At 35.2% G+C, this 23556-nt stretch overlaps 1 protein-coding gene across 1 annotated transcript; it reads right to left on the bottom strand.

The window, feature by feature from the left end:
- Positions 1–40: 40 nt before the first annotated feature.
- On the bottom strand, positions 41–22845 carry LOC113498195 (DNA topoisomerase 2). Its single transcript, XM_026878136.1, has 19 exons — positions 22643–22845; positions 20911–21145; positions 18893–20792; positions 18444–18583; positions 15675–15877; positions 12895–13043; positions 12212–12449; positions 11118–11275; positions 10483–10691; positions 9868–10005; positions 9414–9552; positions 8757–8880; positions 7729–7884; positions 7183–7356; positions 6777–6881; positions 1936–2110; positions 1345–1577; positions 949–1056; positions 41–673 (listed from the first exon to the last, which is right to left on the bottom strand). Exons 1-18 carry the CDS (start codon positions 22655–22657, stop codon positions 955–957), a joined length of 4593 nt encoding a protein of 1530 aa, XP_026733937.1. The 5' UTR covers positions 22658–22845; the 3' UTR covers positions 41–673; positions 949–954.
- Between the last annotated feature and the right edge of the window lie 711 nt (positions 22846–23556).

Genomic DNA, 23556 nt, shown 5'->3' on the forward strand with positions numbered 1-23556 from the left:
AATCGTAAAAATAACATTGTCTATCGAGAAATTACATTAATTTGTAACATAAAAATAATGACAGAATTTTAAATTTAATCGCAATCTTCATAATAATACCGGATTATTTTCATTTGCTAAACATTTCATAGTAAGATTGTTTCATAAAAAAGCAAACCTGTAAAATTGAATATAATTATAAAATTAATTAGAATGTCAGAATTTCTTAAAATGCTAGTAAAGTAATAAAATACCTTAATTTGAATATAACTGCCAAATACTGAATGATAAATAGGATAGAAACAAAGAAAGAATAGATGGAAAAATAAATCGAATTGTAACGTCTTGTCATAATATGTACAGTCTTTCATAAAAATCTATTTCAGAAAAGGCCAAACGGGCTTTATTTAAAATCTTTTAAAATTTCTTTCACAACATGTCAGACGAATTTCAACTAATTACAAATTACCTAATTAAGTCTAAATTATAAATAACTATTACTTAGTTATAACGGAAAGGTTACAAACATGTATTTCTCTGCGCAGTCACTGACTGTAGGCCAAAATGTATAAAAAATACAATGTGAGATGTATTGTATTCGATACGAACTATAATAATACGTAGTACCGGAGTCACCGCCTGCAGGGCCCGGCCACTGCTGCGAGAACCTGCGGCCTCCGGTACGATACTGCTTCTGAAACAAGACATTTGTGTAAGTATCTAAACAGATGGAGTAAACATAGCATACGTATATACATTGAACTTCGATTAACAACACTTAACATTGTAGAAACGTCGCTTTACAAAAACAGGAAAAAATTAATAAATCAGTTATTAATTTATTCGATTACAATGGTTGTGTGAACAACCAATTACAGAAATTTAAGGACAAAACATTAATAAAAAATAATAATAAGACACTTTCATAAATTCATCTCACACTGGGTAGTATACTCTACTTTTACTTACGGTGATTTAGTCGGAATCTGAGAAGCTGAAATTGTGAGCGTCCAACTCGGAATCACTCGCCACCTTCTTCTTCAACTTCTTTTTAGGCGCTGCCTTTTTCTTTTGATCCTGAAATGAGAATAAAATTATATTGTAGTTCGGCAAGGCATTTATGTGACGATGATTATAGCATCGTATACCATCGGTTTTATTAAGTAAAACTTCTATAGGCGCGACTAGGACGTAAATGGACGACGAATACGGCGTCACTTTTCTATACCATCCGGTGTTTTATAATATTTTAGTTCTTTTTTCTTCAATAGATCAGATAGTGAATAAATAGTCAATCATTTAAAAAAAAAGTATAACTTAAATCGTCTTTTTTCAATCGATGGTAAAATATCTTTGATTACAGACCTTTTTGCTGTCAAATATGCTGTCATCGTCGTCGTCACTCAGCATATCTTTAGCTGGCCTCTTTTTGGGCTTCTTATTATCATTCATGAGCTTCCGTTTGGGCCCCGGCTTCTTCTTAGGCTGGGATTCTTCGTCGCTCGACAGCACAGCCGTAGGATGACTCGCGCCGTTATTTTTAGCTTTATCTTTTTCCTCGTTCTTTGTGTCTTCGATAAGGGAGTCAAATAAACAATCTGAAACAATTCATGTCGAACTTTTCAAAAAACTGATAATTTGAGCTACGATTTTTCTTTTCAAACACAGCACAGTATTTATAACAATATTTGTTTTACTTGGGCTTGTCTCACCACCGCCACACGTTCCCCTTTAATTATTTGACAGATTTTTTCATACACGAAACGTCAATCTTTTCAATTTATCTACCAGATGGCGGCTAATCAGTGATTGTGAAACAGGCGCTTATGGAAAAAAAACTTAGCATCTAAATTGTTGACTTATCCCTTAGCCTCGTGAAGACTTATTTTAGGATGATGTAATATTATGGCAGAGTAATATAACAGTAGAGGACAACAGTAATATTGGAGTTCATACCCGAGTCCATTTCGGCGGGTTTCTTGTTGGCGTTCTTCTTGACATTGAAGTCGTCCTCGTCGTCGCTCTCGGACAACATCCGCGGCGCTTCGCCCTCGGATTCCAGCTTGTTGTCCAATAGTTCCACGTCTGAACCTGAGTCCGATTCCTCAGAGCCGTCTTTGTATTTTTGAACCTTCGATTAAAATTTTGCTTTTAATTAGGGATACCGAACAGTTTAATTGGAATAATATAAAGACTGTTAAATAATATCAGGGACAAAAGAAGTATGAGAGTACATTTGAGAATAATTGTATCGGCTATAGTTATATCCGATAGTACGTATTAATTTTTCCAAGAATACGCTATATAATATTAGAAAGCAAAATTGAAAAAAAAAAAATTAACACTGACGCGGACTTGAACTGATAAATTGGGGCGATTCAATCAGCATTAGAATTAAGAGAAGTGTTGTTTACAGGTAAATGCTTAGATTATATACCTATAGATGTAACCATTAAAATGACTTTCCTTGATAGAGCGAGATCGTTAATTGTCAGACTTATGCAAAGAAACAGGACACAATATATATTTTTTGTCTTTGTCAACATGGCCGGTCTTGTTGTTTGGCAAGATCTGAGTTTGACAGATTGTGACAAACAAACTTGGCGTCTTGCGGATTTTTCTGTGATTGTGCGAATTTACAGTGTTTAGTGCGTATAAAAATTGGATGATAAAGAATATTTAGTGTAAGTGCGATGGTGGGTTGCAGTGTTTTGGGCTGTAAAAGCCGGAGTGAGCGAAAAATTGAAGGAATAACATTTCACACGTAAGTAGGCGAAATTATCATTTCTTTCGTTAATACAACGCCCTTCAAGGCCAGATGATCATTGATTATGATGTTTTGTAATGAATTCAGTGACGTGAGCCAAGAATATTGAGTTGTGATACGTGTTTTCAATATCACAAAATAAAATAACCTAAAACTATGAACGGTTCAGGGTTGCCATAATAGCTACTTGAATTTACCCAAATAAATCATATTTCATTTTTGTCAGTACATACGATTGTTGGGTTGGCTCAGGTACTCATCGTAGTTATGTTATAAATTCGAGGGTTTGTATTGTTGAATGTTTGTTTGTTACTCAATCACGCAATAACGTCTGGATGGATTTCAATGATATTTTGCACACGAGTAGTTTATTACCTAGATTAACACATAGGATACTTTTCACGCGGATGAAGTCGCGGGTAAAAGCTAGTAGTTTAATATTTTTATTGAGAGGAAATTAATTCTTCTGTATGTAAATTTATATTTACTTAGATTTATTTAAGTACTTTATTGTAGTTTATTTAACTTATTACTCAATAAAGGTAAACTTTCGTAGCATGTGAATAAAATGTTCTTTAAATTTCAGGTTTCCATCCAATCTTTATAAAAAGAAATGGCTGGATGCCACTGGACGAGAAAATTGGCAGCCAACAAAGTATTCAAAAATTTGTTCGATTCATTTTGATGATGATTCATTACTATATAAAAATAAACGAGTACAAGTAAAACCTCACTCAGTACCAACGAAATATATACATGTTAGTATTTAGTATTTATTATTCTATAAGTATTTAGTATTCATTCTAATAATGCAATATTGAGTCTTTCTTTTAATCATTATTTGCTTGTTTACGTATTTATTTTTAAATGTTACAGAGTCCAGCCTCAACGTATCCGTGTCCACAACAGGATAATACTCCATTACCATCTACGAGCCAGGAGAGCAAAGAGAATTTTAATTCATCTTTATCACCTCCTAATAAACGAAGAAAGTTGGTTATTTTACGAGAAGTGCAAAATATTCAACCAGAGAAGTTAACTGTGGTAAGCATACCTGCGCAAAATGAAACAATATTTACCTGACGTACTGATTCTCTGTAAAACTTACAAATATTTGATAGAAGAACTATAAAATCTACTTAATTTCATTTTAGGCCGGTCCCAGCTATGAAGTTGATGTAGAACCTGTTGTCCAGCCAGCGACTCTTAAGAAGGAAAAACGACTAGAAAATCTGCTGCAGAAAGAGAAGACAAAATCTAATAATTGTCGCAAAAAATTGCGTGCTGTACGTGAATCTAAACGACGATTAGTTAAAAAGACAGCACATTTACAAGATATTATAACAGAATTAAAATGCAAACTACAAATGCAATCTGAAGAATTAGATTTACTGTCAAATGTTGAATCTGAAAATGCAGATTTTCTTAAAAGATACCTCGATAAAACGAACTGTCCGCGAAAATATTCGCCATCGTTACGAAAATTTGCATTGTGTTTGCATTTTTTAAGCCCTAAGGCCTATGCATTTGTGAGAAAGCAATTTAACACATGCTTGCCCCATCCTAAAACATTATATAGGTGGTATAAATGTGTGGATTGTGAACCTGGATTCACAAGTGAAGCTTTTGAAGCTATCAAATTATTAGTTAGTAAGTCTAATGAAAAAATATTATGCTGCCTTAGTCTTGACGAAATGTCAATCCGACAACACCTACAGTGGGATGGCAAACGCACCGTCGGATACGTGAATGTAGGACATAATCTAGACACCGATAGTATGCCGCTAGCTAAGGATGCTTTGGTCTTTATGGTTACGGCGTTAAACTCCAGTTGGAAAATACCAGTTGGGTACTTTCTGACAAATGGTGTCAACGGGGACCAACGTAGTGAATTATTAAAAAATTGTGTACATTTGTTAATAGAATGTGGGGTACAAATAGTATCGGTGACATTTGACGGATGTCCTGCAAATTTCGCCATGACAAAAAATCTAGGCGCTCAATTTAATGACATTAACAATATCAATCCAACAATAACTATTGAAGGTCAAATCATAGTAATAATACCAGATGCATGTCACATGTTAAAACTTGTTAGAAATACACTAGCCGACAAAAAAGAGATTTTGAATGCTAATGGCGAAATAATATCCTGGAATTATATTGAAAAATTGCATAATTTACAAAAACTGGAAGAACTGCATTTAGGGAATAAGCTCAGAGCTGCTCATATTAATTACAAGAAACAAATAATGAAAGTTAGACTCGCTGCGCAAACTTTCAGCAAATCTGTCGCCGAGGCTCTTATATTATGCAAGGGTTATCTAGCCATAGAAGACTTTGTACATTCAGGAGGTACTATTGAATTTATCACAAACTTTAATGATTTGTTTGATATTCTAAATAGCCGAAGTTTATATTCATATGGTTTTAAAAAACCTATCAGTAAAGAAAATATGATGAATGCAAAATTAGAAGAGTTAGAAACTTATCTCAAAACGCTCAGGTTCATTGAAGGTGATTTAGTCATTAATTCGGGAAGAAAAACAGGGTTTCTGGGGTTTTTAATTTCTATTAAGGCGCTAAGAATTATTTTTTACAAGTACATACATATTGGAAATGCTCCTCTTCGATATTTATGTACTTATAAAATGAGCCAAGACCATTTGGAGGTTTTCTTTAGTGCCATTCGCTCTAAAGGTGGGTTTAACAATAACCCTACTGCTCTGCAGTTCGTATCGGCGTATAAGCGACTGCTGATCCATGGTGAATTAAAAAATATTACCACAGGTAATTGCATACCATTAGATAATATTAATATTTTGACGTGCAATTCAAATTCCATTTGTCGTAAAATAAACAGTAGAAGAGAAAGAATATTGGCTATGAATGACGAAAGTCTCGATGAAGATTCAATTGTTGATTTGCCCGAGGGTCATGACTATATAGGAAACTTAGAATTATCAGAATTTTCAAAGGAAGCCATAACTTATATTTCTGGATATGTAGTGCGCAATTTGAAAAAAATAATAAAATGTGATGAATGTTTAGGAGCAATATTTGCAATTGAAAAGTTTCCGAGTTTTATTGCTGTAAAGGATGTTGGCGGATTACATTATCCATCACAAGATGTTATCAAAATTTGTGTGTTTGCCGAAAAAATTTTAAGACAAACCACATCAATACACGGGAATTCCTATTTTTCACAAAAAGGCACTTTACCAAAAATGACTTGCAGTGTTTTGAAAAAATTTATTGGTACAGAAGTCTTTGCAGAAATAAAGAATCATATTAATGAACAAAGTCCTTTTGAAAATCATTTTGTATTATTAATTAAAGCTATCGCTTTTAGATATTTTGAAGTCAGGATTCATTATATAATGACGTCATTATCTCATCGAGATGAAAGAATCAGAAATATGCACACTAAGTTAATATTGTTTAAGGGTCAATAATTATGAATGTAGGTATTTCCTTATGGTTTGTAATAAATATTTTTATGATAAAGACTGGTTTTATTTCATCATTGAACGTGTCGTGTGTGTTTTATGTCGTGTCGGTCGATGGATGTCCATACGATTCTCCTTACCGCCCTTGTAAAAACGAAATATTAGACCAAGGAGGTTTTATTAAAGTATTTCGTACGACTACGACATAAGAGTTACATTATTGAAGCTAGCATATAAAATGTGCTAATTCAGAATTTTTAGTTTGCGAAGTACTTACAGGTACTTATAATGTCTGTTCGCGATCAAGTAGAATTCATAATATTTTTTACCTAATATGTGGGAATTGCCAACTTATTAGGCAACACCATAAAAATCTATTTCTGTTTCAAGTGCGGTCACGCCATGGTTACATCTATAGGTATATAATCTAAGGGTAAATGTGTCGTTGCATTTGTTTGCAAAATGTCTTAAAATCGAGTTTCGTCATATTAGCCGTCTTTGAGTTTGAATGGCAAAAATGGTCATGTATCTCGTTGTATACAAATATGAGGTCTGTTTGTCCGGCGGGTGTGCGTGCGTACCTGCGCGGCGGCGCGGCGGGCGGCGGGGCGCGCGCGGGGCGCGGGCGCGGCGCCCGGCTCCACGTCGGAGCCCGACTCCGCGCTGCTGCCGCTGAACGTGCGCTTCTGCGGGGGAACACAGCGTTAGGCTTGCACTGCCACCCGACTCCACACTCATATACAATGATCTGGGTACTCATACACTATACACAGTTATTAAACATCGTTTTATAACTACCCTACACCTTTCTTGAACTGAATATTTAATCCCATGCACTAAACCAATATGAGAAAGAATATTCAACAGTTTGTACAAGCCACAGTTCGCTATCGATAGAGATTAATATTAACCTTGCCGAAAACTTTCAGAAATTGTTATTAGACTAACAAAAAAAATATCAAACAATATACAAAAAAAACAACTGACCTTTTTAGTTTCTTTTTTGAAGACAAGCTTAGTTTGTTTTAAGCCATCGCCAGCCGCTTTGTCCGTTTCTGATTTAACCTTTTCAGGTTTCTCAGCTTTTTCTGGCTTCTCCTTCTTTACGCGACCTTTAGGCTTCTTCTCCGCACTGATCGGACTTATGCCAGTCGGATCATCCTGCAGAGTAATATAATAATGATAATATTTAACTTTCACAAATCACCATCTAGTCTCAAACTAAGCAAAGCTTGTATTATCAGTACTAGACAACCGATGAACATATGTTTCTAAATACATACATAGTATAGATAAATTGCACCCAGACACTGGATAAATGATTGTGTTCATCACAAAAACATTTATCCTGGGCGAGAATCGAAACCACGACCTCTGTATAGCAGTCAGGCTTAGTAAACCAACAACCAGCAGAAGTGTGTATAATTTACATGACTCGAGTGTAAATAAACGAAATATGAAATTTTCAACATTTTTCTAGCTGCGACACACCAGTGGTTATTGACATTGGAACCTGAGTCGACGGTAACTTACCGGGTCATATTCTTTCTTGATTTCTTTTCTAGTTTTCGCCTTCTCGGCCGCCTGAATCCTCTTGATCAAATCTTCTGAAATCTTCGGCTCAACTCGTCTGCCATTGTCCGCAGGCGCAATGTCCATTAGTGACTTGCGGCTCTTCTTATTCGCATTCTAATTTAAAAACATAAAAATATGATAAATTGTGAAAGGTAATAAATATACAGACAGTTTACCTCATCTGTGCAACATGCACAGATGAGGTAAACTGTTGATTGGCAGCGGTTAATGATAATTATAGAAGGTTTTATTTGAATCACTGTCAAAACTGAGTTACTCAACTTTACTTGATGTTATAAAGGCATAATCGAGTAATAAAACCAACAAATTAGCTAAATACATATAACACACACATATTTATCTAAAGAAATATCTATTATTTTTTCCCTTTTAAATGCCGAGGGTTATAAACACCCCTACATATAAGAATATTATGATGAAAGTTTAGAAGAACATCTAAATAACACATTACCTTAATTCTTTCCATCTGATTAGCAGGAAGAAAATAAAATTTCATTGGTTATTTGGAGTTTTATGTAAACACAGTTAAATCTCTTATATAACATGCAGATCAATAGTAAGAATTGGTCACAAACATATTGTTTTATTTCATCATAACCTACATAGAGATAACAACTTGGAAATGGTCGTGCTATAAAAAGTTTTATTATAACACGACAAAGGAGTGTGAATAAAGTGGTCCAAATATCCACTACAAGAACCTCGGTGATTTCCAGACCACTAAGAATAGAGACCAAAGAAGGTGCCAATAATAAGAGAAGGCAAAAGACCGTTAGGATCGAATTTATTTGTATGAAGGATTGCAACGCATTGCTATACACCGACACAAAAACGCGGACGACGTAGCACGGCGAGGTTCAGGTTCAGTCAGTCAAAGCCTGACACTACCCATTTCTTCCCCCGAGAGAGTGGGTGTCCCTGAGGATTCCGTCTTAACAAAAAAAAAATTTGCACCAGACACTTACCGCGGCTTTGGCAGTCTTCTTATTACAGGTCATCTCTTCCTGCCTCTCTTTCTCCTCGATTTCTTCCAATTTGATAAGAAACTCGTCAAGATCCTCACGCCACAACATTGCCGGTGTCTTTGCTCTGTTTACAATATGTGACGAATTTTAACAATGCATTTAATAGCAAGTTCGCTGAGTTTTGTGCGAAAGAGAGTCGATAATTTAGAAAATGTTACAATTCATATATTATAAAATCGCAGATCAGAGTCATAAGGACATAGTCATATTTGATGTATACGTCACGGAGAGAGCATGGCAGATATTGGTTTCGGTAATGTTGTTTTGTTATTTAGATATTACTATTATAAGATATTGCCAGTGGCCCTGGGCTTGGAAAAGTGTTGCCAAATATGTTGAAGCCATGTCATGTCAATGGCTAGTTGGCTTTTATTTAAACATCTCTTCTTTAACCATCATCAAGAATTGCAATACCAAATTAATCAAATCTTTCCCAAGTTTTCGCCATTACTAAAAATGTAGGCATTTATAATATTTTACGGCTTTAAAACTAGGTATTATAACGCGAGCCACAGGTTCGAGTTCTGTCTGAATTATAACAATGACAAAATCCATCAAACTATTTGTACTATTGACTTTAATTACATGTGCACTTACTTTAGTTCATCTAACTCGGCAAGTTTCTGGTCCCTTTGCTTGAGCAGCTCATCTTTTTTCTCCTTAGTTAACATCCACATGGACATTCCCAACAGATAGTTAAACTTTTTCACTTCCTTCAAATTTTGGAAAGCTTTTTCTGTGAAATATTATCAATGATTAATTTACATGTCAATATAGCTAGTAGTTGTTAATTATTTAATAAAATTAAGACAGTTACAAATCTTAAGCTCAACATATATTTTGCATGGGATATATATTACTTAAATAATGTTTTACACAAAACAACAGCTATAAAAACAAAAAATCTATTTGCTTGTATGTATATTATGTTAGCACCGCGCAGAAAAACCGAACGAGGTTAAAGAATCATTTAAATATGATCCAACAACTAGTCGATCGGTAAGTCTTGAGGTAAGTTGTTACATGAAAAATGGTAATGTTTTTCAGGTACCTGGATCAACAGGTTTTCCTTTCTCGGATTCTGGTTCGGGTTCATCATCAGAGTCCTGAGGGTCTTCTTCCACTGCCGTCAGTCCTTGGATCTTGCTCGCGCGCTTCTTCCAATCCGCGATAGGGTCAGGAGCATAGCCTGTAAATCAAGAACATGTTGTTAGGTCTGTCGAAGTTGGTAAGCAGGAGGATATTACCTGCGAGAAGTTTAGTAGCTTGAATAACAGGTTGGAGTTTTGAGACCCGAGGGGAATACCATGTGATTCTAATGGAAATTACAATCGCTAAACAAAATCGCAAAATTGCCAAGTTATTGCCAAAAAGTCTACGGCGTAGAGGGATGCGTCTAGGGCGTGATCAGGGGTCTACTACCGCCACTAATATTTAAACTGTTGCAAACTTAAAGCTTGACAACGCACTACACAGCGCAGAGCGGCACCTCTTTCCCAAGTGCGTTAGTATTGTTTTACAAATACTATAAATGCGAAAGTATATCTGTCTGTCTGTCGGTTCGCCTAAACGGGGATCAAGTTAATATGAAAATTTATTTTGTAATAGACTGGTCTTTGAAATATTTCTTAAAGCTAGTATTGGCGTAAGAGGTGTCAGTCCGCACCTCTCTTGATGAGTTCCTCGACCATGGCCTTGCGCTTCTTGTTCTCGACGACGAGTCCCTTGTCGCACTTCTCGAGTATGAAGCGGGCCTGGTTGGACAGCTTGTCGGCCTCGGCCTGCAGCTGGCCCTGGCGGTACTCCTTGCGACGCGCGTAGTACTGCACGCGCAACGCGTAGAAGTCGCGCAAGATCTCTTCCACTTTGTCGTACCTGGTATATTTATACTAATTATTATTTATTTGTTATTGACAATATAAAATATGACTCAACATTGTTCTAGTTCTTATTGTATTTGCATATCTTATTGTAATTATATATCTTGGTAGCTCATTCCAAACCACTTGATATAACACGCATCTTCAAGCACCTTCATACTTTTGATAAGATTAAAGAAAGAAGCAGATCAAGTTGTTTAAAGCAGCCGTGTCTAGTTAAACAGTACCAATCCGTCCGTGTTTATCTAAGATCTCTAATGTCACTTTCGTGGAATATACCAACTAAATAAAAGTCTTTTAGTATCGCATATACAAGACGGCTTTATGAAACCGCCTTAGTGCCACAATAAATTATTAAACACTTGATAAAAAGTAGTAAAAAGAGTGGTAAGTCGAGATCGTATCGTAATGAAATGTTTACTTTTTAAGGCAGGAGTTGTGGTCGAAGGCGTTCATGCAGGTCAGGGATATGGTGGTCTGCAACTTGAAGACCTTGTGGATGCCCTCCGCCTCCACCTCGGCCAGCTTGCCCGGTAACAGGCTCACCACGAACCGCACTGTCGTGTCTGTGTTGTATTCCTGCAAACAAAATGTTTATTTAATTCTTTATTCAACAGTTAATACGAGTACCTAAATAGCCTTTGACACTCACAAATAATGTGGATATCTATTGGTAGACGAATTTTAGTCATAATGTCATATGTGGGCAATATTATTGAAGTTTTGGAAAAAACATCAACATCAAAATACTTGACGTACTTTCCCGTATTTAATTTAAAACAACATAATATTTGTCCATATTATTGAAGTGTTTTTACAAATAATAAAATAAACTTTAATAATATTTTATCGTAGCGAAAATATGAATGTAGTATTTGAGTCATACTTTATTAGTGACGTTCTTTGCTTGAATATTCTTATAATTTAATTATATAATTTTTCCGTATTAAGTAACTTACTGGGTTTTATTACATATTTTACCTATCTAACTAAAATAGATTTCATGCATTTTACTATCAAGAACTTGCCTTCCGGCAAAATATCATAGGTAAATAAGCTCTAATATGCTTTTATGTTAAAATTAGCATTGAATGACAATTGAATGGGACACTACTGAAATTGGATGTTATCTATTTTAATAAGTTATTTACTGAATGGGCACAAATGTTTAAATACCTACATGAAGCTTTTAGTGTTGACAAACTCCAGATACTAAACAAGAGCACTTTAATTCGGAAAAACTTTATCTCGATTACTATGTATATGGGACAATGTAAAAAGGTATCTGTAGACACACTAGATACAATGTTTCAAAAAACCATAATTTTACAGAGCGAATAGAGCAGCCTGTTGGTTTAGTGGTCTTTACTTTTATATCGGGGGTCTTGGATTCGATCCCCATCCAGGAAATTTTTTTGCTTTAGGATGATATTTTGTTGTTTGTGTCTGGGTTTAATTTATTTATATTATGTATGAATTTAGAAATATGTAAGTATGTTTATCGGTTAGCGTTACCCTGTACTCTGAGATGAGCGGCTTGACTTTGTCGGTGCCCAGCATGGGCTCGAGCACGTTCTCCTTGTAGTTCTGCGTCCAGGCGCCCACGGGCAGCTCGCTGATCTCCAGACGCTCGCCGGGCAGGACGGCGGCCTCGCCCGAGATCACGTACTTGTCGCCGAAGCCCTCGATGGTGCCGCGGAAGTTCTTGTACCACGGGTGCATCGGCTTCGGCTCCTCGCCGTCTAACATCCGCCTGGACCGGCAAATATAAGTGTGTCAAGTATCCTTCATCAGTATGCCACAGAAGTACTCATATTTCCAAGTTTTATATTTTTGCTTTCACCGAAAGCGCCAATACCTATTTATCAATATCCTTGAAGACAAGTTGTACATCTTTCAGTTTCTTATCAGATGTAGAAAATGGCCCTTAAAATGAAATCCTTAACCATGGTTATCGTAAAGGGCAACAAAGATATTCACACCAGCTGATCAGCTGCAGAGTCAGTGTTGTTGCTTTCAATAACAGCGATCGCACCCGCACGCAAAGCGTGTGTAATATGTATAGGTGTAAACCACTATGATACAGCAATATAAATCTACGGCCCCCGTCAGACCTACTCTCCTGACTATGGTAGCGGTTATTGACAACGGCGAGGCAGGCTCTCCGGCACTTGCACAATGTGCCCATGATAACGTACCTTATATTCTCAGCAATATCCCTGGGGTTGTAGTTAGGTATTTTCGTAGACCATCCAGTTCCTATGCCTTCAGCGCCGTTCACCAGGACCATAGGAATGATCGGAAGATAATATATCGGCTCAATTTTCTGATTGTCTTCAAACTCGTGCTATAACGAAAATAACCCGAATTTAAGAAGTAAACAATTTGGCTAAATTACAATATAGGGGAGTCATCAAATCAATAAGTTTTTTAAAGTAAATTACCCGCGACTTTACATCGCATACGTAAACAGTTAGATTTGCTATTTTTTATTTCTTATAATCCTATCGATTATTTAAAGCACAGATAATATTTGTCGGTCCCTAAAGCATTGTTGAGCATCATTTTTGGTTTTCATATCACCCTATCTATTACCAATATGTTATTGTATTACACAAAAAATAGCCTTTTCCTTGTGTTGTATCACTACATATTATAAAACGAACTGTCTGTCTGTCCCTTTGTATGATTAAATCTTTAAAACTGAGCAAAACATTGTTTAATGATGATGAGATTGGATCTGACGCGTCTCTGAGATATAGATTTGATATGCTTTTGGATTATTTGCTTTCAGGGTTCAGTACCGGGTAACAGGGTTACCTACCTAGGTAACCTGGGCACGGAACTACTAATAGGTTTTTTGGTACATAATATCACTTGTGAGTTTGATAATATATCTCAAAACGGCAGCTAAAATTCTAGAATAATACGTATAATACGTCTTTTCATCAATATGTATTCGACATACAACATACACGCGAGCAAAGCCGCGGCCAGAAGCTACTATGTGATTATACATATTTAAAGGAGTAGCCATACTCAAAGACTTCGCATAAGTGGTTAAGTTGGTTTAAGGACTATCAGTGCATATCCATTGCTGGTAAGTAACCTTAACTTGAAATTAATTTGTATTGGTTGCTTAAGATAGACCTAGTAGGCCTGGATCTGATTTTATTTACTTAACTCAAGTTTTAGATGTGGGCTAAAACGTAATTGTGAATTTAGATACATAATCCAATAATGATTTAAAAGACACACATTAAAAGTGTTCCAAAGGTAGGATTGACTTAGTAAAATACAATTTATTATATGTATACTAGTTGACCCAGCAAGCTTTGTTTTGCCATGGTGCGGAAAAAATATGAACAATATTCCTAGGCAGCTAAGGGGTGAATATAGATGAGCGATTCTCAGACCTACCCAATATGCACACAAAATTTAATGAGAATCAAAATGAGATTCTATTATCTGCAAACGCCCCAACAGGAAAATTTTATATATTAGTGCATTTTTTTAATTGTACCCATTTGCGAATGCCAAAATACTGATTTATATGTCGTAGTTAATCCAGACAGTTCAATGCATTGTATGCCTCCTCAGAGGCAAAAACGATCAAAATATAATTCATAAACCCCGAGGCATAAAGAGAGGTGTTGACGTGTCTGTCTATCTGTTTGTGGCATCATAGCTCCCGAATAGATTCGAGTTATTTTAATTTAGTGTGTTTTGTATTAAAGGTTAATTATATGCGAATGTTTTAGACATGTTTAATAAAAATCGATCATATAGCCAAAAAAGTTATGGACTAATTTTCAAATAACTTTGAAAAACAAAAGACCTTAATTAGTTAGTTACAACTTTAATGATACAAGAAATAATCTTATTCATATGAGATTTTCGAGTTTGGAGTTTGGATCTACAATATATCTAAAAAATATGTTTCTGAATTCCAATAACTTTAATGCCCACATCAAAATACTCAAATCTTAAATAATATTAAAATCTACATAATTATTTTGAGGAAAATACATACAAAATGCTTTTAAGAATGAATATTACAGAAAAGAACCCATTTTTTTCATTACAGATTGAAAATTTTGAACAATGGACTCAGAATTTAAAAAAATATCAGACTCGATTAATAGAGGCCTTAAAGGCGAAGTTAAAGCACAAATGGAAGCTCTATTTCAGGATATGCGTAAATATTTAGGCCTTGACTTAATCATTTTTGCGTGCAAGATTAAGAACATATAAATGCTGCAGTTCGTCTTACGTCATTCAGACTTGGCTACACCCAAGCATGAAAGCCTGTATGATGCTGAACAAACCCAGAAGAAGATCAAGGCGTTTCATCGTGCCATGTGCTACAAGGACATGACCATGGTTCTTAATTTGGGTTTAGTCTAAGAATGACCAATTCTTGAAATGTACAATTCTTTAAATTACTGATTCTACAGATGACTGATTCTATAAAAGACCGATTCTTTTAAAGGCCGATTCTATAAATGACCGATTCTTCAAATGACTGATTTTTCAATTCTATGAATGTGTGTGAATATCGTAAATAAAATGCTATGTAAGGGTTTGCAAATCATATATTTTACGACTGTTCCGCGATAACATTGACCCGCAAATCATTAAACACGGAAACTTTGATAAATTAAATTATACTCGATATGGTCATCAGCATGTCTGGCTTGGTCATCAATTTGTTATTATATTAAGAAGCAGTGGATGGAGCTCTATTATTTTAAACTAGCATATTCTGATAAAAAGGGTAAAAAACAAGTGTACAAGGACGTCAATTAAATATCCTTAAAAAAATATTTAAACACGTTCCTAAATGTCCAAAGCGTTACAGTTATCACGCTGAAAGTTTAAATAACATAAACTATAAATTAATTTGAAAGCATACTCGCGCATAAACACGCGAGTTGGTCATCAATTTATTATTATTAAGAAGCAAGTAAATACTCACAACAAGTAATGGATCATCATGTGGGTGGAAGAGTAGCCTGGTGAGCGGGGACATGAGCGTGAAGATGTAACGCGGGCTGGCCGAGTCCTTGCCGCCGCAGAGACGGGTCCCGAACTGACCGCGCGGCTCCAGCAAGTTGATGTTGTTCGAGCCCACGTAGTTCTGCGCCAGGTTCACTATCGTCATAGCTAGGGACTGCTCACCTGTTAAACACAAAAGTAAATAATATTACGGTTTTGAATTGTTACGAGCGACTTAATTTCTTAAAAAATAAGCCGTTCTAAACAGTGTAAGATGCAAGGTGTTTGATTCTTTTGTCGCGAGCGGTTCACAAATAGAAACATCTCATCTTAGCAATTGAATCCTACATATATTTATCTCATACGGACATCGAACCCGAAACCAATCGTGAACGATGGTGACCACTCGTTTATACGAACAGCATCAACTTGTGGCCATTGGTAGTTCTGAGACCATCCAATGTCATGGTAGTTTGTAGTGCTATGATAATTCTACTTGCTTTCACGACAGTTACAGTACTGAACCGATTTACATGTAATACACATTTTTTGTGTAAAAATAGTCTGGAACCAGAGAAAGGAATTTTTCGATGCAAAAAAGCTTTGTAAGGATGTAAATGGAGTAGGGATGAAGCTGTTTGGATGGATCACGTAATTTAGAGCAAACTACTAGATTGAAAGTTAGTTTTATAGGCTGTTATCGATATTAATAAATATTATTTTAATTTTGTAAAGTATTATTGTGTTTCATTTTTGATATGGAGAAATTGTATCTACAATTATATTTTTCCTTTAGTGCTTAAATGTATTTTATACTTTGTACACCCTCAAATGTAATAAAAGATAAAGCTCGCCTTTTGTACCCACTTCTTATGCAATTTTCAATAAAGAATTAAATTAAAAGGGTGTTTTCACTTACACCCTGAAGGTTACAAGGAAATGAGGCCCACAAGTTTTGGTATCGAGAATTTGCTATATAATTAACAATTGATTTCTAAAAGGTATATCTATCTTTTAGCCATATTTGGTTTGGTAAGTTATGGGCAGGGACCGGACAACCCCACTTTAGAGTTAAGCCGTTTGACAGGGTAACCCGTACACGGGGTAACTCATATCGCAGTGTTACCTTTTGTTCGAGTTACATCCTCGAAACCCAGCGAAATGGTTAACACCTTCATTATGGTAACCACGTGAAGGGGTTAACCCCTTCAATAACTTAACCCTTTGAAGTGGTTACCTTCACGAAAGGCTTTTATTCGTGTTACCCTGAATTACCCACTAAACTTGAGCTGCATACTTGCACCCTAGCGGCCCCTCATTGCTTTACTAAGACTACGGCTGATTTTCTTCTATCGCCGACGCGTCGCGCCTCTCGGACAAACTACCTACGCGCGAAACGTCATATAGGTAACTAGCTGTTGCCCGCGACTTCGTCCGCGTGGTTAGAAGATATAAGTTAGGAATTTTTGAACGAAACCCCTCGAAGATTAATATTTTTCCCCGTATTTGCCACATTTTCCATTAAGTCTTCGCTCCTATTAGTTGCAGCGTAATTTTATATACCTAGCCTAAAACCTTCCTCGATTATTGGTCTATTGAACACAAAATGAGATCAAATTTTTTAGATGAAATTATTTATAATAATTTAAAAAAAAATCGAATACAAGTTTTTTTTTCATTTTTTGCATTTTCTGAGAAGATTTGACGGGTGAATTTTCGATTGAAAATTAGAGTGTTTTTTTATATTAATTCAAAATAAGGTGAAAAAATAAATATTTTTAATCAAATAAATTACAGCGTATTTGGGACACAAAAAAGTAAGTTTTCACCAAATTTCGTTACAAAAATAAATTTTGGTAAAAGATAAAAATAAAAAACCACAATCTTGGTTTTTTAGATTTTTCACATAAATTTTGACGTTATGTGAAAAAAATGTAAACACAAAAGTTTTAGATCTTTTTCTTTTAGAACTTTGCCATTTGACTTTTTTCGATACGAATTTTAGTTTTGCCGGAAATTGATAAAAACCGTTTTTTACTCTTCAAACGTCACTCCCACCCCCTTCCCGACCTCAGATCACCCGTAAATTATTTTTCCTTTCATTTTTATAATATTCCCCTCCTTTTCTAATGGGTTTCATCCTACTATTTTTTAATTTGGTTTTAAAAATTATCGACCCTGGTCTACAAGTATAGACACGAAAAATATATATCACAACGTTTGAAAAGTGCGACAAGCAAAATTAAACTGTAAGATCATATCTACAATGATTTTTATTCCATGTTTACAAGTCGCTCGGTAAATGCAACAATGGCGCCGCTGGGCGGTAAGATGTCACGTGCGCTCGTGGTTATACTATTTTCAAACTAATGTCTATGATAAAGAGTGCATATTGCATTGTCTTAGGTTGGAGTGGGTTACCCTGTTACAGTGTTACAGGGTAGTAAAGGGTAACCTGTTCAGAACAGGGTTCCAGTAACCCGTTCGAAGGTGTAACATATGTCATAGGGTTTTTTCTTGAAGCGCTTAAAAAAACCCCTTCAAAAACCCTTTCAATGAGTATCCGGCCGGTCCCTGGTTATGGGTTATCCAGTGACAGTTGCAATCCACAAAAGACGACAACAGGTCAAAGGCAAATCCAAGGCAAAAATCGACGCAAAAAAAGAAGCCTGTGTGCAATGTTCCTCTATTTTTTTATCATAATCAGCTATAATCTTGCCCTACAAATATAAATGAGTATATTCCTCACCGTGATGGTAGGCCGATTGTTCGGCGACTGAACCAGCCAGCTGGGCCACCTTCACTTCGCGTTTATCATTACGTTTGATGCATGTAAAGATGACTTTACGTTGACCAGGTTTCAAACCGTCCACCATAGACGGTATTGATCTGAAAATTAAAAAGACTATCTTATTCAATATTCAAAGAAGCAATAATTATAGACCAACTTATTCATTATTAATATAATACTCCACAACTTTCACACAACACAATCAAGTCTAACTGTACTAGACAATTGATAAAACATACTTACTTTTATATTTTAATAAATACATATAATAGATAAATTACACCCAGACTCAGAACAAATGATCATGCTCATCATACTATCATTTGTTCTGGGTGGGAATCAAACCGACATCCTCAGGTATAGCAGTAATGATAACAAGTCACAGTAATATTAAGTATTATATTTACCTCACATTATCTCCATTAGAAAAGAGTACCAGCTCTAAATTTACGAAATCAGAATATGACACAGCTTTAGTGTCTTTCGTGTACAAATATCTTTCAGGAAGGCCAATTTCTTTCCTACGTTTCACTTCATCCATGTGGTTAGTCAACCACTCCTTGCGTTGGTCAGCACCTTTCTTTGAAAATGCCAACTCTATATGGTGATCATCAGTGGGACCACCATATTTAAACCTAATTCTATGCCTGTCCATATTCTGGAAGTATTCTTTAGCCTCCTTGGATGTGGATGTACCCAAACCCTTGTAGTATTTGATATTATACGTGTGATGGTTCTCTGTATTGTTCTTCCATTCCTCAAACTCAGGTAATGAATAGAAAGAGATTTCTTTGTCTTTTTTTGTAGCTTTTACAATGGGAGTAATAAATTCTTCAAGAAATGGCAGTTTTAGTAACTCTGGCCAATTGTGATGTATAAAATTGATAATCAATCCTTTGATGTGAGAGCCGTCCTGATCCTGATCAGCCATGATCATAACTTTGCCATACCTTAATGATTTTAGATCGTCAACTGAATTGTATTTCTTTTTATATTGGAGTCCGAGGATTTTAATCACATTGTTTATTTCAACATTTTCTAATACTTGTTTGTGAGATGCATCTCTTACATTGAGGGGTTTGCCCTTCAGAGGGAACACGCCATAGTGGTCTCTGCCGACCACGCCGAGACCGGAAACAGCCAAGGACTTGGCTGAGTCTCCCTCCGTCAGGATCAAGGTGCACAAGTGCGCGTTTTTAGTGCCAGCGTCGTTGGCATCTTCTAGTTTAGGTATACCTTTCAGTTTACTCTGTTTCTTACCAGATGCCTTTACCAATTCTGTTTGAGCTTTAAACTTTGCCCATGTCAAGACGGACTCCACTAGACCAGATTTTGTTACCGCCGTTATGAATTTATCAGAATAATTACATTTAGAACCAAAACTCTTAGCTTGAAGGGTCATATACTCTTTTGTTTGTGAATCAAAGGTTGGGTTTACAATCAAACAGTTAATGAACACCCACATATGGTTTTTAACTTGCACAGGCTTAATATTTACTCCACCTTTGTTTTTCTTTTTTAGTATTTCTAGAACATTTTTGACTATGCTATCAGAAACTGTGTCAACATGTTTTCCACCTTTTGTTGTAGCTATTGAATTAACAAATGAGACTTGTTGAAAGCCTTTGTCAGAGAGTGTGAGGGCAAGCTCCCACCGGTCATTCACTTTTTCATAGACTACTTTTAACGGTTGCCCATTTTCATCTTCTTTACCTTTTATGTACAAATCTACATAGTCTTTAAACTTATTAATCTTAAGTCTTTCTCCATTCAGGTACACTTTCACGCCCTGTGTTGACATAGCAATGTCATAAGCTCGCCGGGACATTAAAGCTACTATATCATCTTCTAACTTTTCCATCTTAAACTTAGCCAAATCAGGGCTGAAAGTCACTTTTGTAAAATCGTCATCTTTGCCAGCCTCCTTTACCTTTGGTTCAGAGGCCTTTGTCATGTTAGAGCCCCATGTCTGTTTAAAATGTTTTTTATATTGTTTGGATGCAGTTTCTAGGGTAAACTTTGTTGAGAAAATGTTACATAACTTGGCACCATAGCCGTTTCTTCCACCTGTCACTTTCTCTTCCTCGTCATTATAATTAGATGATGTGAGAAGGTGGCCAAAAATCATAGTAGGCACATACATTTTCTCTTCTTTGTGCATTACTACAGGAATACCACACCCATTGTTGTAAACGGATATTGTATTTTGTTCCTGGTTAATTTCAATTTTGATGACATCCATTTTGGGATCTCTTTGTTTGTTGTCAGCGGCATTTACTAAGATTTCATCATATATTTTGTATAAACCTACAATGTATAAATGTTCACAGTACATTATTAAATATTCATTTAGAAGAAAATGTTTATGTAAATGTATGTATATGTAAATGTTTTAAAACAAAAAAATAAAATTATTTGAACAAACCTGGCACAAAGTTCAATTCTTTCTGAACCATGCACTCCTTAGTCTTGTCAAAAATCCACATCAACTCAGTGGTCCGTTCCACAGACCCTATGTATGTGTCTGGACGAAGGAGAATGTGTTCAAGTTGTGTCTTTTTCTGGTAAATTTTTTCAATTGTGCCCTTAGCACCTTTGGCCGGAGGCGCCGCCTCCGCCGTACCATTTTGAGCAGCATTATTTACTTTGTTGAACATAGCCTGAAATGAGAATAGTGATCTATTAAAATCTATACCAACATTATAAACCAGCAGGTTCAAACATAAAACAGTATAAAGAAATAGGATATTGAATAAAAGCCTTGAGCAAGGAAATTATGAATGCAATAAGCTTAATGCTTCCTCCAGTTGGAATATTGAATACAATTTAATTGTAATTGTAAAGTTTTTTGGTAAAAAGATAGCAATGTAGGAACTGAATGAATAATCCGATAGTGAAAATCTATCAACAGTTACGATAAACAATTTACACTTAATCTAATGTCAGATCAATATATGGGTGTAGTGGTGACGGTATATAAAAATAATGGTATAAATGGGGCTTAGACCCTTATTCAAAGGTGACTGAAGTTGTCATTTGTCTAGCTATATTACTCTATGCTATGCTACAATTTTACAAGTATATATCTCTATACTGTCAAAAGCAACAGGTGTTACCATAGGAGTGTAATATAGATAAGCATTTCAAACACATTGTGTTTTCTTTACAAATTAATTTTCAATGACTATCTAAAACGCAACCTAAGATGGTCCGAATTGGGAATGACTTAAGATTTTATGTAGCAAGTAATTCATGACACGCATGACTAATAAATACATCATGACAAGTATGCTAAAAACATAAAATTAACCATCAATATACAAATAAGTTTTCCTTTATAAATTTTCCATTTGTACAGGTTATTAAAAATATTTACTCCAAATATATCATGTGTATATAGACAGTTGTTTGCTCCCATTCATAGGATTAGTAAGTAAAAAATCAAAATGATTTAGCATGACCAGGACACCTTGGTCATGTTTGTCCTACCTGACATGCCATCATGTGGTCATAAAACATTTTTATTTGGGCCTAAAAGTAAAGGATGTATAGATCTAATAAATCTTTATTACAATTTGATAATATAAACGAAAGAGCACCATTTAATGACACAAATGGTGTCAATACAAGAGATTTATTTATTACAGAATACTAATTTAGAATGGAGGTTTCCAATAATTAGAAATAACAACCTCATTTACCATCGAATGATGCACTACAAATTGAAGCGGATATTTGTTTTCTTCATAATAATATAAGTATTAAAATCGACTGAATACTTATATTGAATTGCCGTTATTTTTAATCTTTATTCTCTATGTGGGTAGTTTGCCAACCACACTTCCAATATTATTGCATGTACCTAAGTATTTCAAATCATTCGACGGTTGGAATATTGGTTTGAAAAGATAATTGTAAAAACTGTAAAAAGGCACAATACCAGAATCAACAATTCTACTAGCAATTAGCTCCTACACTAGTACCTACATGAATAAAATAATTAATGAAATATTTCAACGCTTGTTCATTTACTTTAACACATTTAAATGGAACTTCACGTTTAACAAAGTGGACAAAGTCATAAAAGTTTACATGTAAATATCACGAATTTGGCCGTTACCAATCAAAATGCCGCCAAATGCTTTGGTCTTACTCACCTTTATATCAGCCATCTTGTTAAAGGTGCTATTTAAACGCGTTCGATTAGCGCTAAATAGCGTTTGTCTGGAAACCAGAACAAAGGTTGCACTAATTACGTACGCGGACAAAAAATAACATTTTCAAATAAGCTTTATTTTGCAAATACACGACCGCGATGAAACAACGAAGACGCCAAGACGAACTACAGACTAGAATTTTTTCTTCATAAATGTTTCACTTGTATTGTCTATACCAAAAATCGACTATTACCAAACTTTGAATAGACCTAGTATATTGTACGCTATGCTAAATATGAAACTAGAAAGAAAAAAGGAGAGCCTTCAATTTGATAAAACTAAATCGTTAAACGGCGTTCATTAAGCTTCATTTCTATTAAAATTTATTAAGCTTAGAGATGGAACGACACTGACTAACGCTGTCAAATGGTTTCCAAAATTTGACTGTTTATGAGAATATCATTTATTTTGATAAGTAGTAGTAATTAAATAACTACTCTTATTTCATTTGGCGTATTAAAACATCTGCAAACAATCTCCTTGTTTGTTTTATTCTATAGAAAGTGATTTATTGGCCGCATTTGTTGACATCTACTGCCTACACTGTCACTAACTACGCTTGTAGAGTATTTAATGTCTTTGCTAACTACATTAATTCGTATTTAATTTTATACCAATCATTGCAAACATTGTATAAACTTTCGATTCGGCAGTGATTGTTTGTTTTAAATAACAATTAAAACAAACAACACAAAAAAAATAAAAACCCATTTGCGATGTGTATAATGAGTGTGTTTCAAATCGTCTCAACAAATCCGTAATTTTCATATGGCGGGAGGCTGCAATATTATATTTTATTTCCGTGATTTTATGAGTTTATGTCATGGTATGTAATGTCGCGATTCAATATAATT

The sequence above is a fragment of the Trichoplusia ni genome, chromosome 10 (genome assembly GCF_003590095.1).
Source record: "Trichoplusia ni isolate ovarian cell line Hi5 chromosome 10, tn1, whole genome shotgun sequence".
Lineage (NCBI taxonomy): Eukaryota > Metazoa > Arthropoda > Insecta > Lepidoptera > Noctuidae > Trichoplusia > Trichoplusia ni.

Excerpts from the sequence above, each read along its gene's own strand:
- LOC113498195 (XM_026878136.1), bottom strand. Across the intron at positions 18,584-18,892 it reads TCTAATGGAGATAATGTGAG|ATCAATACCGTCTATGGTGG; the intron begins GTAAATATAATA and ends TTTAATTTTCAG. Across the intron at positions 11,276-12,211 it reads CGCTCATCTCAGAGTACAGG|GAATACAACACAGACACGAC; the intron begins GTAACGCTAACC and ends TTTTGTTTGCAG.